Here is a 17,658-nt window from a genome sequence, read left to right as displayed (position 1 = left end):
GCTCTGAGATTTTCATTATGGAAGCCACTAACTTACATTATTGTTTCTTCTTAGATTTCTCTATTTTGTTTTATTTTCTTTTTCTTTTTTCTTTTCTTTCTTTTTTTTTTTTTTTGAGACAAGGTAAATGACTTATTTTTGTTAACTTTGAATCCTTGAAATTTATTGAATTTATCATGGGATGATGAGATTTCAATTAGGGGTAAATGTTGCCCCCTCTGTCTTTACTAGAAACAATTACAATTTATAATCTTAAAGATGTGCCTCCCCAATCTCTAGGTGATTGTAATTACTAATTGTCTACTTTTTTTAAGAATTTGCCAAGGGCTATTGTTAAATCACAGATTGTGAAAGGTTAGAGATTTTTCACTGTACAAGCAAGTAAATTAGTCTGCAATGATTATAGGTAGTTGTGACAAGAAATAGAGACAGAGAAAGAAATAAGAACAGTTCTCTGGGTTATTATTGACAGCCTATAAAAAGCAACATCTTTTAAACTCTGTCCATTGGCTATTTTTCGTTATTATAAGAAAGAATCTAAGATAATTAACTTAGGAAGGAAAGCTCATACTCTTGGAAGTTCCAGTCATTAGTTAGGTGGCTCTGTTTGTTTCTTTGGGGCCTGTATCAAGGCACCAATATTTGTAGAGAACATATGGAAAAGCAAATATTCTAACTTGCTGGTGGCTGGAAAGTGGAAAAAAAGAACAAAGGCTTGTACCCTAGTCTTTCCTTCAAGAATATATAAGCAACCTTCAGCTTCTCATTAAGGCCCACCTCTTAAAGCTTCCACTAGTGCCTGGTAGTGCCAGCTTGGGGCCCACTGTTTACTTTACTACCTGAACTTTTCAGGGACTTTTCTGACCAAAATAGAGCAGTATACCCCTGGCCAAGAAAGACTTATATCTAGCTTACAATGAAAAAGACTTCAGTCTCTCTCCAAGAGACCCCCAAAAGTTAACCATTACAGCATTTCTCAAAAGACCAAGTCCAAAGTCCACTCAGTTGTAAACATGTATAAGCAATAAAAAGATGAGTCACATACTTCAAGAAACAATGGTACACAATAAATCATTCCCAATTCAAATGGGAATGATTTAAGAATTAAGAGTTAAGAATACAGGAAAGGATTAGGTCAAAGCAAGTCTTTGTCCAGTAAAGAAAACATTAAATCCTATAGTTCTCTACTTAACACCTGGGGTACCCAGAGGGCTTTGGATGTTCCAAGCACTTTGATTTAGAAATCCCAAGTGTAATTATTTAGCATGGACAAGTATGGTGACTTTGCATGCCACCTAGAGCTGCCTATTGGAGACGATTAGTATCTTTATTTGAGGGGAGAGAGTCCAGTTGATATTTCGTCTTTACTTTCAAAGATTCTTGCATCAACCAACTAGATGATTACAGGGTCTCTGATTTGGCTCTTTGAACTTTCTTTTTGACATCTCTGTGGAAGCCTCTATGACTCTGTAATTCTTGTATACTACATGTCTTCAAAACCAGCACTGTTGACCAACAAGATCTGCTGTCATTGAGATTTACTTGGGCCCACTTCAACCTTGCCTGCAACAGTCTCTATGTATCTTTCCAGCTAAATTTCTTCAGTAGTCTTGGGTTAAATTATTGTCTTTCTGTTCTGAAAACACTCTGTCATATACCTCTTTGAAACTATGTTACATTTCTGTTTATACTGCTATACCTTGGAGCTTATACCAAATAGGATATTTTGAATTCCCGAGTTGCCTCTAAGGTATCTTTTATATTATCTTGTTAGCAAGCACTTTGCTTTTTTTAAAAAAAATTATAATTATTTTCTATGCAAGGGTGTTTTGCCTGAATGTATGTCTGTGCACTATATGCATATAATCCAGCAGAAGTCAGAAGAAGACATTGGGTCCTCTAGGACTAGAGTTCCTGACAGTTTTTAGGCATCTCATTGGTGCTGAGAACTGAACCTGACTTCTCTGTAAGAGCAACAAGTGCTCTTAACCATTAAGTTTCTCTCCAGCCCTGACTTGGTTTCTTTTATAGATAGCAATCTCTTGAGCAAGTAAATCTAAATTAGCTGTATTTCTATCAAAACTGCATTTTCTGAATCTGTCTGCTCTTCTGTATTTTGTTACAAATTCTTATTTTGAAATTGGCAAAAAGCACCCATTGCCACTGCCTTCTCGATTTTCTGCTGTTAAATCATCCACAATATAAACTGTCATCTCTAAGTTCATCACTGTTAACATCAGTTTTCCACAAGGTCTCATGGGAATAATAAATGGGCATGGAAATAATGTATCTGAATACACCCAAAGCATTAGCCACAGCATGACAGAAATAGCCTCACATCTACTTCTCAACAGAGGCCTCATTTCCATATGAAACCTGATTAGTATCTTTTTAAAATTATTGTTGTTTTATTGTTTGTCTTGGTACTCTAAACTCCTCAGCAGTTTGGCCTTTTGCAGTCTATAATTACACCTCATTCCTGGCACCTCAAAAATCATTGATTTGTTATCCATTAGTAAGTTTTGCATTTCAATAATTATTCATCATTAAAATAAGTAGTGTATATTTTCTTTGTCTTAGAATAAAGACCCTGGAATTCATCTATGTGCGTGTTTATGTGTATATTATAAAATACATATTTATTTATATTTATAACTTGATGTTTTTTGCTGCTAAATAGTATGCCAGTATATAGATTTAAAAGAACTTTAATTTACTCATTACTTAATGGGAATTTAGGTTACTTATAGTTTAGGCATATTATAATAAATCAGCTATGAATATTAAGTACAAGTTTTTATATAACTTTTTTAAATGTCTAGGGTAACTAGGAGTAGAATTAGTGAGTTATGTAATCTTTATGAGACATACATTGTTTTCTGAAGCATCTATAGAATTTGATATTTCTATCATCAGTGTATGAATGGTCACGTTTTCTGAAGTATCAACAATTCGTATTATCAGTCTTTGTCATTTTGTTCAATTTTTTGTACGTTTATTCCTCTCTAAATATGATTTTATCTTGTATATCCCCAGAGCCTACAATTTTCATTGTCTTTCCAAGGGTTTATGTGACATTTGGCCATGTGACAAAATATCTATATAAATTTCTTTACTCTTTGAAAAATTAAAATGATATTATTAGGTGTTTCTATATACTCTGTACCTATACTAGTATTATGTATAATTCTTTTAAAATATTTCCCAGAGATTGCTTCTTCCTTTTATTAGAGTTAGGTAGAACAATGTTGTTTAATTTTATGACATACAGGTTATTAATTTTTATTTTAAATTTATGTATTTCTTGTGTCTTAATGACATATTTTTACATCACTCAAAATTACTAAGATTTTCTCCTACAAGCCATTTTGAACTAATTTATTTGTGCTATAGAAAGTAAAAGTTTGGTTTTCTGTCTTTGAGTTATAATTGGTAAACAAAATGTCAGTTTTTAAATGTATACCATGATGACCCTATGTATAATATTTCATTATATTACATACATAAATACACACATAGTCATGACTTCCTATGGTCAGACTTCTGATATTTCAAATTTGTGAATATGTGATAATGAAACCATAAATACTATTTCAAATGTTGAGCTTTTATATTTTCTTAAATGAACAGCATATAGTACTTCTCCAAATGTTGGGCCTTAGTGGACAGCCACTCTTAGGCAGCCACACTATTGGGAAAGTAGACAACTGATACTTTATATGTCCCGTATAGCAAATTGCTGGTTAAGTGTAACTCTCTTGCTTTTCCGTGCTCCTGAATCCATGGCAAACACCATTCAAATAATTTATGTACTTTTTTTGACATTGTCAGATTGCAAATACGAACAAAAGCATATAGTGTTAGTCTTTCTATGTCTTGCTTGCTTCATATAGCATAATATCTTCCAGAAATATATGCTACTATAAATCTCAGCATTTCCTTCCTTTTTGAAGCAAATCTGCAGCATTCTGTTGTATGTATATGTAATTTCTTCATGCATTCATCTATCAGCAGATACTTAAGGCATTAAGTTCAGGAATGCAGATAACTTTTCAAGCTATGGGTTTTATCCATTTTAGATAGAGACTGAGAAATGAGATCACTGGATCATATAGTAGTTCTATTTTTAATTTTCTTTGAAGAGCCCTCATATCATTTTACAAAATGGCTACATGGGTTTATATTTCTACTAATAATACAAAGAGCTTCCATTTTTTTCCTGATGTATTTCTCTTGCTGATGATAGCAATCTTGTCAGGTGATATCTCATTGTGTAAGGTGATATCTTATTGTGGTCTTTATCTGGATTTCCTTTAATAATGATATTGAGCATATTTTTATTTAAGTAGTTTCCAGTGTTATTTCCTCCTTGAAAAACATCTATTCTGGTTATTTGCCAAATTGGAAATAATTTTCCCATTTGTAAGCAGCACTTTTACTGTGGATTTGTATGAGTGGCTTATATATTTATTTTAAATATTAATTTTATTAGATACATATTTCCAAAACATTTACTCTAATACTCTAGGTTGCCTTTTATTTCTGCTGATGATGTCTTTTGCTGTGCAAAAGTTTCTCAGTTTGATGACTCCCACATATTTGTGCTTTGTCTGTGTTTTTAGTGTCATATTTAAAAACATTGCTATTAACAGTAAGAAGGAATTTTTTTCCCAGTGGTATCAGGTAGGCACTTTATGATTTTAGGACTTGCTCGTGAGTCTTATCTTATTTCAAATGAACTCTAGATAAAGGTCCCAATTCATTCTTTTGAGTATGAATACATTGTTTGTTTGTTTAGATTTATTTATTTATTTATGAATACACTGTCTCTATCTTCAGACACACCAGAAGAGAGCATCAGATTCCATTACAGATGGTTGTGAGCTACCATGTGGTTACTGGGAATTGAACTCAAGACCTCTGGAAGAGCAGTCAGTGCTCTTAACCACTGAACTAGCCTGAATTCATAGTTTTCAGCACCTGCCACTTCCCCCATCTTGTATTCTTAGTTCCTGTGCCAAGGATTAGTTGAATACAAGTCTGTGGACTTATCTTTGTACTCTCAATTCTATTTCATTGTTCCATGTATCTATTTTATCATAATATCATAGTATATAAATAACTATAACTTGGAAATATACTTAGAAACAAGGTCTGGTGATATCTGTAGCTTTGTTCATTTTTAACAAGCATAGTTTGACTAATTCAAGTCTATAATGGTTCCATACAAATTTTAAGCGGAAATTGATTGTAGGATTTCCTCTTTTTTTACAGCTAAATAAAACAATCCCATTGATAATAAAACCACCATGTTTTCTCTACATGTTTATGTATTAGTGGGCACGGGTCGTTTGTATCCCTCTGTGGTGAACAGCAATGCATTGAGTACAGAACATTTTCCAAGATGCTATTTTTGTTTACTTCACATACAAATCCAGACATGAGGACATCACATCACATAGCTCTATGTAAGGTTTTGAAACTTAAATTTTACGTCAGCTACCCATGTTATCTTTTAATTCTGTTTCCATGGAATTGTGTTTCAGCCCATGCGTTTTAACCTACTGATGTTTTCAGAATTAAAATGAGTATTTTGTAGGCAGCATATATAGTCAGGTATAACATAGTCAGTCTTGATAATTTTTAAAATTTATTCATTTTACATCCCAATCACTGTACCCCCTTCTGGTCCCCTTCACTGGCCCTCCCTCCCTTCTCCCCTGAGAGAATAGAGATCCCCACCACACACACACAAGATCCCCACACCCAGCATATCAATTCCACACAGGGCTAGGTGTTGCTTCTCTCATGGAAGCTAGACAAGACAGTTACGGGAATATATTCTACAGACATGCTACAGCTAATATTTACTTAATCCTCAAGTGACCAAAATGCCTGCCTAGGAAAGCTTCTTTAATTAATCAGTTAATAAGTTAGTCAAATCTATTTGTCTTTTAATACACAGAAGAAAATAAGGAACAAAGATGAAAAATTTTTGTAAATTAAGCTGTATGTTTTTATATCTACTATGATATCAAACCCTAGATATATGCCAAGTGTGTTGGTGTACACTATCTCCTGAGACAAATTCTGAAGATTACAATTCAAGGCGGGCCTGACTACATAGAGAATCCCTGTTTTGTTGTGTGTTTGTTTCTTAAAGTGAAAGGAAGGAAAGGATGAGACAAAGCTTAAAAGATTAATCTGAAACAAAATAATCAGAATCTTATTTGCAAAACACACTTGTTTACCTAAGCATCTGTGTCTATTTAGTGTTCCTGTTTCTTGACCCAAGTCCCCTTTGCATTGGAAGAAGGATTTATGTGATTTTTCTGTAAAACTATAAAATCAAGTTAAATACTGTGTTACTACCACCGCATAAATGAAAAATTTGTAATGAAGCATGATTGTAGGCCGTCTCTAATCTTTGCAGTATTCAGTCATGTTTCATATGTTCTACTCAATCAATTCCATCATGTTTAATATGTTCTACTGTAGAGTGGGCTTGTTTCCCGACTTTAAAACCCTAATCACTGTCTGATCTCCCCACTCTTAGATTATTTTCCAGTAATCCTATATCTAACTTGAAATTGAAGCTAGTCCTGCTTATGATACATTCTAGTTCTGTGTTTCTCCTCCTCTCAGAGTGGCATTTGGAAACTGCACTGGGCTGGTTGTGGTGGATTTCATACAGAAGACAGTGCTATTAAGCATGGGGACCATTGACCTCTATAGATCAAGTGACCTGTACCAGCGACAGCCCCGGTCTCCTCGAAAGAACAGGCAGTTCATTGCAGGTAGGGAACAAAGGAGATGAGTTCTGAGCTTGACTTGTTCACTTGGTTTTTATTCCAGATTGTCTTTCTTGTGTGATGCCATTCAAATGCATGCTAATACTGACACAACAGGCAAATAAATGAATTTAGAAGAAACAGCAAAAAAAATCTTTAAACAGATATGAATGGTGTTTAAAGTTCAATTTGCTGTTGAAGTTAGGAAATAAATATATTAGGTTTCTTAGGTAGGATCCCTAAACAAAACAAAACAAAACAAAAACTAATAATAATAATAATAACAATAATGATAAATTGGTATGAAAATTGGGACTCTGGTTGAAATTTCTTTATAAATTCTTGGAGTAAACAAATTAATTGTTCTCTAATATGGTTAGCCCCTTTTAAATATAGTTTGAAGTCATTAGTCACTTTTCATTTTTTAAATAACTATATTGTGGCCATCATCTATTCTTTACTGATGATGACTAAAATAGACATATGTTTATAAACATAATAAATACCATTCTCTGACATTTAAGTGATATGAAACATGGCACTTTTCTTAGCAGGAGAAGCAAATCAACTTAACTATAAAAAAAAAAGAAATTTAAGTTTTAATTAGGATATGGCAACAAATGTTGATAGTCTGAATAATCCAAAATCTTAGCGAATTTCAGCATAGATCCAAAAATGTGGCTTTAACATTCATAAATTTTGTATTTTTATTATTTACTGGAATATACTAGTTGGTTAAAATGGCCTTAAAAGTTTGCTTCTATAGTGTTATTCATTTAGATAATGCTTTTATATTTCCTTTTAAACAACCAGTTAACTGAATATTGAGATCATCACTAAAAGTACACATAAAGTATTACTTTATACTGTATGATAGTTATTGTTTTCCAAATAGAAGATAGGTCATTTATAACATCAAATCAATTTCCCATTTGGACGAATGGTGTTTGGTTAACACTCAACTTCTTTGTTATCTCTTTTAGACAGAGGCATGGCATTTGTCCTTCAGAACTTGCCAGGGTTTAATTGGGGAGCATCAGCTTTCAGTACTGTCAGGATACTGGAAATTTAAGCTCTGTGGGTTCTGCCTCTGTCACTACTAGCTTCTAAAAGAAAATCAGAGTAAGAGCTCCTTCACGTTCAAAAAAGAAGCAGTTGATTTTTAAAGTTCAGAATGTGGCTATGAAGATGTCAGGGGCAGGTAATGAGGTGCTGTTACAAGGCCAGAAATCCCGATGGTCAGAGACGCTGTAGATCTCTGCCAGCATCTCAGTTACTTGTCTGAGTTCCACACAGAGGTAGAGAGTGACTATTTTGACTAGGAAAACTTAATTTAACTCATTGGGTAATTCAAACTAATTTGGTCTCCACAATAGTGATTGCAGATCAGAATTGTGATATAGGCAAAAATTGTTGTAAACTTAGTCTCTCTTAGTTTATAACTTAACCAACAAGTACATACTTTATATTGTAACATAAATTAAAAACTAAAGTGTCTGAGCTGTCTTTTTAATTGCTCAAAGATTAAATATAATAATCTTAATAACAACAAAGTAATTTTATATAGTATTACAAATCAAGCAACTCCACAATGGTAAAATCATGTAAGAAGAATATGCCATGAATTTTATGAGAAAATTTGATTAAATAAAATGGCTACAGCATTCTCATCATTCATCTATCACTTTCTAATTGATTTATTTTTAAAGTATCTTCTCTCTAGTTTGATTACCTAATCTTGCTACAGTTTCTTCACCTTGGCTGTTCTAGATTCTGGTATGATACCACCTCCTTTCACTTTAGACTATTTTCTCTCTTTCCTCTGCCTGCTGCTGCTGCTGCTGCTCTGGCATGCTCCAAAGACAACTTTTGCATGCGTGGGCTGTCTAACTTTTATCCTGATTTAACGAAACGGATCCGTACTTCCTATCAGAGTAAGTTCTCTAAAGGTTAGGCGAATCGCTTTTTTTTTTTTTTAAAGTGGTGATTCCTAAGCTAAATCCATTCATCAGTGCTTAGTAATGTGTTTTTCAAAAAAAAAAACACATTCAACATGCATGCAAATTTTTGTTCTGTTATGGAAATGCAATCTGGCATTTTGTTCATTTTATTTTTTAATTTTCAAAATTTTGATTTAAATATTCTAAATCATTGTTGTCATGTGTCTATCCACCAGCCTTTGTTTCTGTGTTCATTTCAAACACTGTCCTATTAGTCAACCAGTCATTGTGCTTCCTTTTGAAGAAGGAAGAGCTGTGGTATTCTTGGAAATAGTGACCCTGACATACTGTGTCAGTAACAATTCCGCACTTCCCTATTTTATCACTTTTGTGCTTTTGACCATTTTGCAACCTTATTCTGATTAGTGTAATGATATTCTTTTATAGTTCCTGGGGTTCACTAAGTATTCCTAATTTATGGTGCTTTTTATTAAAATAGAATACCTAAAAACACATTTCAATGGTGATTTTAGATACCAAAATATGGTACACAGAGGAATTAAAGTCATAAGTAACAGGTGAATAATACTATTTTTTTCTATGCTAGCAAATGAAGATGGAAGGATGGATGAAATAACTAATTCCAAACACTGGTGCAGAAAGTGTGATGGTGTATCACTATAGATATAACAAAACTAGTGGATTTATGGGTAAATAGTTCAAATAGTTATTGATATAAGGAAATATTTATATTGTGCTAACATATTTTTTATAAAAATCAGGTTGCTTGCCAAAATATACAATTTGGCACTATAGTTGTATAAAAGTACACACACACACATTTGAACATCTATACTGTTGTAACCTGAATTTCTCCAGACATCCTCTTACTAGTTGAATCACACCCTGTTATAAATCATAAAACTTTACAAGTTTAATGTTCCTGGCAGAAAGCTGCCTCCTGTGAAGCCCTTACAATCTTTATGGCATACCAAGTGTGATCTGTTTTTACTTATGCTCTCTATCTTTGACCACTTTGGGGATACTGCTCACTGTTCCTGCTCCTGGTGACTCTGTCACCTTTGACACCTGTCTTGGCTTCTGCTACTCCTAAAACAGGAAGAGATACTAGGATATTTCTTGACATTTTGAAATTATGTGAAATTCAATTTCCTTAATAAAGTTTTGCTGAAACATAGTTATACTCCTTCATTCAAATGTTTTCAATGGCTGATTTCACATTTTAATGGCAGGACTGAGTAAACAGAAAATCACATGGCCACAAACCTGTCTCTCTGTGTACATTTTTAAAAGTTTATTGACCCCCCTACTCCATAACATTTAACATTGTGTACCCATCCTGTACAGCCTCATAAAGAACTTGAAACTTTCTGTCAAGAGTTTCCAGTGCATCTGGATACAATTTTAGCTTCCCAAAATATTCAAGAACACGACATTCAGGTTTTACCAGTTTCTCATCATTTTCTATCTGATGTTTCCAATAATCAACATGTGACGCTCTTATGATAAGTAGAGAATAGAGGACAAATGCTGACTCTGAGCTTGTCAAACTTCCACAATACCAGTCAGACAGAAAGTATTAGGAAGCCTTGAAAGGTACTGAATGTTTGTATATTCTGTCAGCAACAACAACAACGATAATCATCTCTAAGCTTTTGGAGATTTTATTTAGGATCATCTAAAACATAATTTTCTGTTACTTCTCTATAAAAATATGTTGCTTTGTTGTATGGCTACTCTCTGGCCCTGACAGTTTCACTGCCTCCATGGCTAGCCCCATGCAGTGACCTCCCATCTCGATGTTGCCTGACTCAGAGCTCCGAAATATCTCCACACAGCTCACTAAGTTCCCACTGGTGGATCTCTACCTCATGATTCCAAATTCCCATAGCCTTTTGGGGTGCACTTCTTTCAAACCCATGCTTTCTCCCCGGAACCCAGTTAAGTTGTGCATGAAGGAAAACATCACACAAACTTAGCTCAGACTCAACAGGTAACTCAATCACTGGATGCATCAACTAGCATCCTAATTTTGTAAGCTATACTAAATTTAACTCCTCCAGTGGCAAATCTTGGTGAATCTGCCATCTAATCTGGGGCCTCTTGTTGGCTACATATTGTCCTCCAAGCTCTCCTAATCCAAAATCAAGATACCTTTTCCTTCTCTCCTCTTCCCCTCCTGCCTAAACCTTGCCCAGTGATTGGTTCCTAGAAATCCTTATTCATTAGGGGAAGGTTCACAGGAAGTCACCTGAGTTTGTGATTCATTCCTCATCGCAGGCAACCCCTCTTGGGGAAGTGGAATCAAAATACAAACAGGACCAGGGCTATCCACAACATTTCCCCCTTTCTGATCAATTAAAAGGTTCTTTTATATCCGATATAAATTGAGCACAACTATTAAGATCCTGTAATTTATAAAGTACAAAATACACCTAACACCCAGTCCTTCATTTTGGTCAATTAAATTGAATATTCTTTATCTGTCCTAACTTTAAAAAAGCTTATAAATCCATGTTATATTCTGGTTTAGCTTGTATACTATCTGAAAGCTATCTTCTCAAATATATTTTCTCAATGTTAAATAGTCTGGGTTGGCTATGAGACTATAAATAGTATTTCAACCCTGTTGGAAATCTGAGAACAACCAATATTATCTGAAAATATAGGAAGCCTTAACACAGCTTCCAAAACTGAAGACAAATTGTAGAGACAGCTGCCTACCTATACAACCCCAGTATGTCAGGAAGTTGGAGCATCAGTCTTCAGCCTTCTGGCTCAGGATGTTCTGGCAGACCTTGAAAAACAGGAATTATTAAGGACTACCTTATTTTGTCTCTGCAGAACTAAGCTGTCCTAACCTGTAACTTGTGTCCTCTCAAGAACAGTACAGTTCTGCAGAAGAGATAGGCAATTTCTGCCCAGTGGCCACCTAGCTACAATGCATCACCTCACCTGGAGGTAGACATGTTCAGCTGCTTCTTTAAATCCACGAATGGGAAGCTGTTAGGAGCAGATATGTCCCAACAACAAGTGAATAAATAACATTAAATGTCACATTCTATGGATTTCTGATGTTTTTGAAAACTATGTATCTATGTAAAATAATCTGGGCTGTTTTACATGAACTACTCTCAGCTATTTCTAACTAGATTATCTTGAAAACATCCAAACAATTAACACAGCCATGAATTTGTTATCTGGCCCTTAACTAACAGGCTTAATCATCTCAGATCAGTTTGTAATGGCATTTATAGAAGGACTGGGTCTAAGCCTTGTACTTTTAAATTTTTTGTATTAATAGAAGAAATTCATACCAATGAAAACCTTAATTCTGCATCAAAATAAATTCTGTACCAAAATAAGAAATTATGACCTCAACTTAGTAACTATTGTGCAGATTTTTACCAAATGAGATTGTGGCTACACAATTCTAGCTATTTCCTCCCTGTTCAAATTATGACTATTTCTAAATTCCCAAGAATGACAACATAGAATAACTACCTCCACACCCCTAAGTCCAGGGAACCAGGGCGACGACTCTTTATAACTACTTCCAGCTGAATATGGGCATTGAGATGTCTTTGAAGTGAGAGAAAGTTAGGAAAAATAGGGATGTTGGTTGGCCTTAAAAGGCCACAACAACAATTGTTTTAGTCTCTGATGTCTGTCTCCTGACTGCATCTGGCTGGAAGTCCTTTAAATCAGGAGTTCAAGCTGGTCAGTTCAGCATGTCTGACTACGAGACTCACCAAGACTGTATAGTCTATAATATACAAATCTCAAAACAAAATGTTAGTATCATCAAGATAACTCTTTTGTTTGATTCTCTGGAATCTAGTTCTCAGGGGGTCTCCCTTCATCATATCTGATCCATGTAACTCTGGAAGGTGTGTAGACACTACTCACCTTTCCTAAAGGTGCAAAGACAAAACCTTTCTACCAAAATATCATGCCCTTAAGCCAGTAACCAGAAAAACCTCTCTTTCAGAAACTCAAAATCATATCCATTTTGAAAATTAAAACAATCCAAAACAAATGAAGTAAATTAAAATACAGTATGAGCCTATTCTTAGGCTTTTCTATTCTGTCATACCAGGAAATTAACCTAAATTCCCATGGAGCCCACATTCAAAGAATTTGAGTTTCCTGCAGACTTTAATATAGCATCTACCTGTTATGCTCTATACCTGGAGCCACAGACTTCCATCACTACCTGTTCATCGCAGGCAAATATCACTGCTCTCTACCTTGGAGTCAGTAAATTTTCCCTAACCTAGTTCGCAACCGCGGGTGAAAGTCCCCATGTGATTCGGATAAAATCTGTACATAAATCTATCCTAAAAGTAAATAATCCCAATTTTATAAACTCACAGTTCAGTCACTATCTGCCCAAGAAGTATGCAGCTTCCATTCTCCAGCTCTCTGAGAATAGCAGGGGACCTTTGTTCCAAGGTTTCTGTGCTTGAGTCCTGTGACTTTGCTCTGCTTGCCAAACCTCCAAATTTCTAGCTCATAGGTTAAGAATCTTACATTTCTATGGATTATTGCCTGCCACGTTGGATATCTGTTGCGTGAAATATATAAAAGGCACCATCCCAGGCTAACTCTGGCTACTCTCTGGCCCCAGTGGTCTCACCACCTCCATGGCTAGCCCCATGCAGCAACCACCCATCTTGCCATTCTCTGACCTGAAGCCTTGAAATCTCTCCACCAGTTCCCATTGTTGGGTCGGTGCCATGCCAGCACCACGCTTCCAAATTCCCATAGCCTTTTGGGGTACATTTCTCGAAAACCCATGTTTTGCTACCATGACCCAGTTGAGTCCTCCACGTGAAGGAAAACACCACACAAACTTAGTTCAGAATTAACAGGTAACACAATCACTGGACGCAGCAACTAGCATCCTAATTTGGTTTGTTTGTTTGTTTGTTTGTTTGTTTTATACAGACAGGGTTTCTCTGTATAGCCCTGGCTGTCCTGGAACTCACTTTGTAGACCAGGCTGGTCTCGAACTCAGAAATCCACCTGCCTCTGCCTCCCGAGTGCTGGGCATCCTAATTTGTAAGCCATGCTAAGTTAAATCCTCTGGTAGCGGATCCCAAGGGATCCACCACCTGAAACATGGGGGTTGGGCAGGACTATTCCCTACCTACATTTTACTTCCACACTATCTCCCGTCCAAAAGCAAGGCCCTCTTTTCTGCCTCTCCTTTTCCCCTCTCTGATAGGGAAGTCCTGTCTACCCTTGCCCAGTGATTGGTTCCTAGACATCTTTATTCATTAGGGGAAGGTTCACAGGAAGTCATCTGAGTAAGTGATTCACTCCTCTTCCCAGGTAGCCCCTCTTGGGGAAGTGGAATTAGAATCAAAATACAAACCACACCAGGCCTACCCACAATACTGTTTAACCCCACTATATGTTCCTACCCTTCTGATTTACTCACATCTCTCTATAAATGCCTTCCTCAAGTTCTATTTTCTATAATAAAACTTTTGAACTACCATCTAAGCCCTCTTGAGCCAGTTCCTTTAATTAAAATTCCTATGGTTTACAAGCTTGTACACAATATGTCTGTATTATTTTGGTTCATTTATACAGTTATGTATTTTATACTTGTACTTTACATGACAAGAATCTGGAAACTTCATCAATTAAGCTTTTAAAATTTAAATTCAACAAACAAGAATTTAAATTTGAGTATAATAAATTCTTTATGCTTTCTACATCCAGTACAAATTCTGAACTAAGCAAACAAATGATGAAGGAGTGAGAGCATGGCAGAAAGCTATCTTATGGGGCTGGAGAGATGACTCAGCGGTTAAGAGCACTGACTGCTCTTCCAGAGGTCCTGAGTTCAATTCCCACAACATGGTAGCTCACAACCATCTGTAATAGGATGAATACCTTCTTCTGGTGTGTCCAAAGACAGCTACAGTATCATACATACATACATACATACATACATACATACATACCATACATACATTAAATAAATAAATAAATCTAGGGGAAAAAAAGAGAATACTGACTTCTTAAAAAGCTATTTTATAGCTGGGCGTGGTGGCTCACACCTTTAATCCCAGCACTCGGGAGGGCAGAGGCAGGTGGATTTCTGAGTTCGAGGCCAGCCTGGTCTACAAAGTGAGTTCCAGGACAGCCAGGGCTATACAGAGAAACCCTGTCTCAAAAAAAAAAAAAGCTATCTTACTACCACAGACAGATAAATAGGAGAACTAACTCTTGTCAATATTGGATTGACTGGAATTTTGCAACAATTATAGTTTTTTTCTAAGCAGAAACCACATAAACAACAGAGAAGTAAAATTAAGTCCTTTTAATGTTGGACTTAAGAAGGAATTCTATATCTCTACCAATGGTCACTGTGGTGGCCAGAATAGCCCTGAAACCTGAAATCAGATGTTGTAAAGTCCTCTCTTAATGATAAACATTGTATGTTATAAAGAGATTAATTCTTTAATAATTCAAATGTTTATTTCAATTTATAAAAATTTGTGTTGAATTTTTAGCTAAGATAATCTAATTGTATTTTTATAGTCCTATATTACTAGAATAGAGATAGTGTATCTTTTACAAGAAGTATTCCCTAGCCATTAACAATGAGTGTCTGTGCTGTTCCTATCTATAGAGAGATTCCATTTCCATGGAATGTTCATCCTAATCTGATTGTACTAATAAATTTATTTATCATTTAATGGTAAATTTATAACTCTCTAAAGGAAATAGGGAGATGTTAATATATCCCTCTATAAATGAGAAAATTAACATTAAAGGAGATTAAATTCATTTCTCAAAATCCTAAAGGGTAAGTCAGACAAACTCACATCTATGTGGCACTAAGAAGACCCATGGGCTTTGTACCATGTTGTCCTGTGTCTCTTACATTTTCAGTCACAGTGAGAACCTAATCCATTATTTTTTAACCAAAAGCCACTCCTGTTGGGGAGCAGGGCATGGGGGGGGGTATAGGGGACTTTGGGGGGAGCATTTGAAATGTAAATGAAGAAAATATCTAATAAAAAAAGAATGAAAAAGCCACTCCCTTCCCCCATAATACCCATTATCAATAAAATAACATAATCAAAACTAAAACAATTTGAATTTATTTTTTACATCTTTTTGAAATGAAGAATTCGGTAAAGTACTCCAGAGATGTCTCTTATATCTCTAAAAAGTTTTTTTTTATTCTGTCACATTAGTTCTGCCCTTGAAGTAATGCCACGTTTATATTTGAACCTTATACTTTTAATTATAATGAAATAACTTAATTTTAATCTTTTCTTGGTCTATTTTCCTGATTAGCTTATCATCTAGTTTAATAACCAAGAAGCTGCCTTTCATAAGCCCTTAAATTTATGCCCCCAAATCTCTTGTATCATAAAATAATAAAATTTTATAACTGAAAGAAAATCTCTATATTTAATAAACTACTGTTTGTGGAAGCAGTGAAATACATTTTTTAAGAGCAGCAGATACATGTTCAAATGTAGATTACATTCTACTTTTTCAACTCGTTGACTAGTTATTGTAATCTTAAAAAAAGCTACTTAAATAATTGAGATTTTTCTCACGTATATAAAATACCATATAAACCATATCTCTACTTCTCTTAAAGAGTTGCAGAACTCTTCTGGGTTGATTTTGTAAAAGAACTTTTATAACTACTAGATGTTTTTGGTATGCATGTGTGGTGTAGTCAGACAGCAGATGGTTAAGTAACTTACAGAGTCATAATCATTGTATGGAAGCCAGTGGGTTAAAATTCCATCTTCTCTGACAATACCTAGTGTTCTGTTTCTGAGAATGTCAAGAAGTGTTGCCAGTTAAAAATGGATTGAATGCCCTGAAAGTCAAAGGAAGTTTAAAAAGACCTTTGAGGTAAAGTGTGGTTAGAACCATTTGCTTGTGCATAAAATTAACATAAAATTGTACAAGGGATCCTTTGAGATTCAAATTTTCCAATGTTGACCAAATGAGATTTTTCAGCTTAGGAAATGTCCTAAAAACACAAACAAGAAAAAAAAAGTGGAAAGCAAAGGAGAGGATACCTGTCAGAGAACAGGCAAGGTAGGGTGAAAATAAACATCTCAAAACAAAGTCCAGCATGGAAGGAAAGGAAAGGGGAGGAAAGGCAAAAAGGATAAGAAAAGAAGCAATATCTTAGACAAACGAGAAAATGTCAGCACAGACTGTGATAAACAAGGAGATCCACTCATTTGATTTTTTTGTTGAATGGCTTTCTTGGGTGATGAGTGCACCACGGTGAGGGAGCGAATCACCCTGGCCTGTTACTTGCAGTTCCTGCTGACCATTCCCTACACTGGTAGATAAATCCAGAGATAGACTCTATAACTGCAAAGGAGCAATTCTGTGGTGGGAAAATGAGAAGAGTGGCTAATTATATTCCTGATTTTTTTTTCTTTTATCTGAGAAAAACCAATTCAAGAAAGAAATACGTAAGCACAGCTTTGCAAGATAATGAGGAAGCAATCAGAGCTTTGGGTTCCCAGGCCCAAACAAACTAGCATCAGAGCACTAGCTTGGAGTTCCCACCAGAATTAACAAAACCAATTTCTTTAAATTACAAAACAAGAAAATAGTGTTTTGTTTTGTTTTTAAATAAAAGATATATGGCTTAAAGTGATATTTAAAAGGTTTTCTCAGGCAGGTAGTACCAGAAGTGAATCCGAAAGAGTCCAAGTACTGATAGTTTCTAGACTATAGCAAAAAGAAGCAGCAAGGCCCACATAGAAGCCAAATTAACTCCTTCAGCTGAGCACATGAGGAATTAAAAAACCAGGGCTGAATCACACTGCTTTCAAAGCATTTGGCTTGAAAGAGTGTAGACGAACAGGTCAGTACTTGGATTGGATAAGCTATTAAGA

The 17,658-nt window shown here is 35.2% G+C and overlaps 1 protein-coding gene across 8 annotated transcripts in view; it reads left to right on the top strand.

Moving 5' to 3' along the window:
• Stxbp5l (syntaxin binding protein 5L) overlaps window positions 1–17,658 on the top strand; it is a 307,493-nt gene that overhangs the window by 222,354 nt on the left and 67,481 nt on the right. For 5 of the 8 annotated variants that reach the window (XM_085832442.1, XM_085832439.1, XM_085832440.1 and 2 more), the window contains 2 exons: window positions 6,646–6,797; window positions 8,654–8,725. In XM_085832442.1, the coding sequence (XP_085688568.1) occupies window positions 6,646–6,797; window positions 8,654–8,725 (224 nt within the window). The remainder of the gene's footprint in view (window positions 1–6,645; window positions 6,798–8,653; window positions 8,726–17,658) is intronic. The other 3 variants (XM_085832441.1, XM_085832438.1, XM_085832436.1) reach the window with 1 other exon arrangement.

Source organism: Mus caroli, unplaced genomic scaffold (genome assembly GCF_978045245.1).
Source record: "Mus caroli unplaced genomic scaffold, Mus_caroli_1 scaffold_17, whole genome shotgun sequence".
In the NCBI taxonomy this organism is placed as follows: domain Eukaryota; kingdom Metazoa; phylum Chordata; class Mammalia; order Rodentia; family Muridae; genus Mus; species Mus caroli.
The sequence above is the reverse complement of the archived record's forward strand: the minus strand, read 5'-3'. Positions and strand labels throughout refer to the sequence as shown.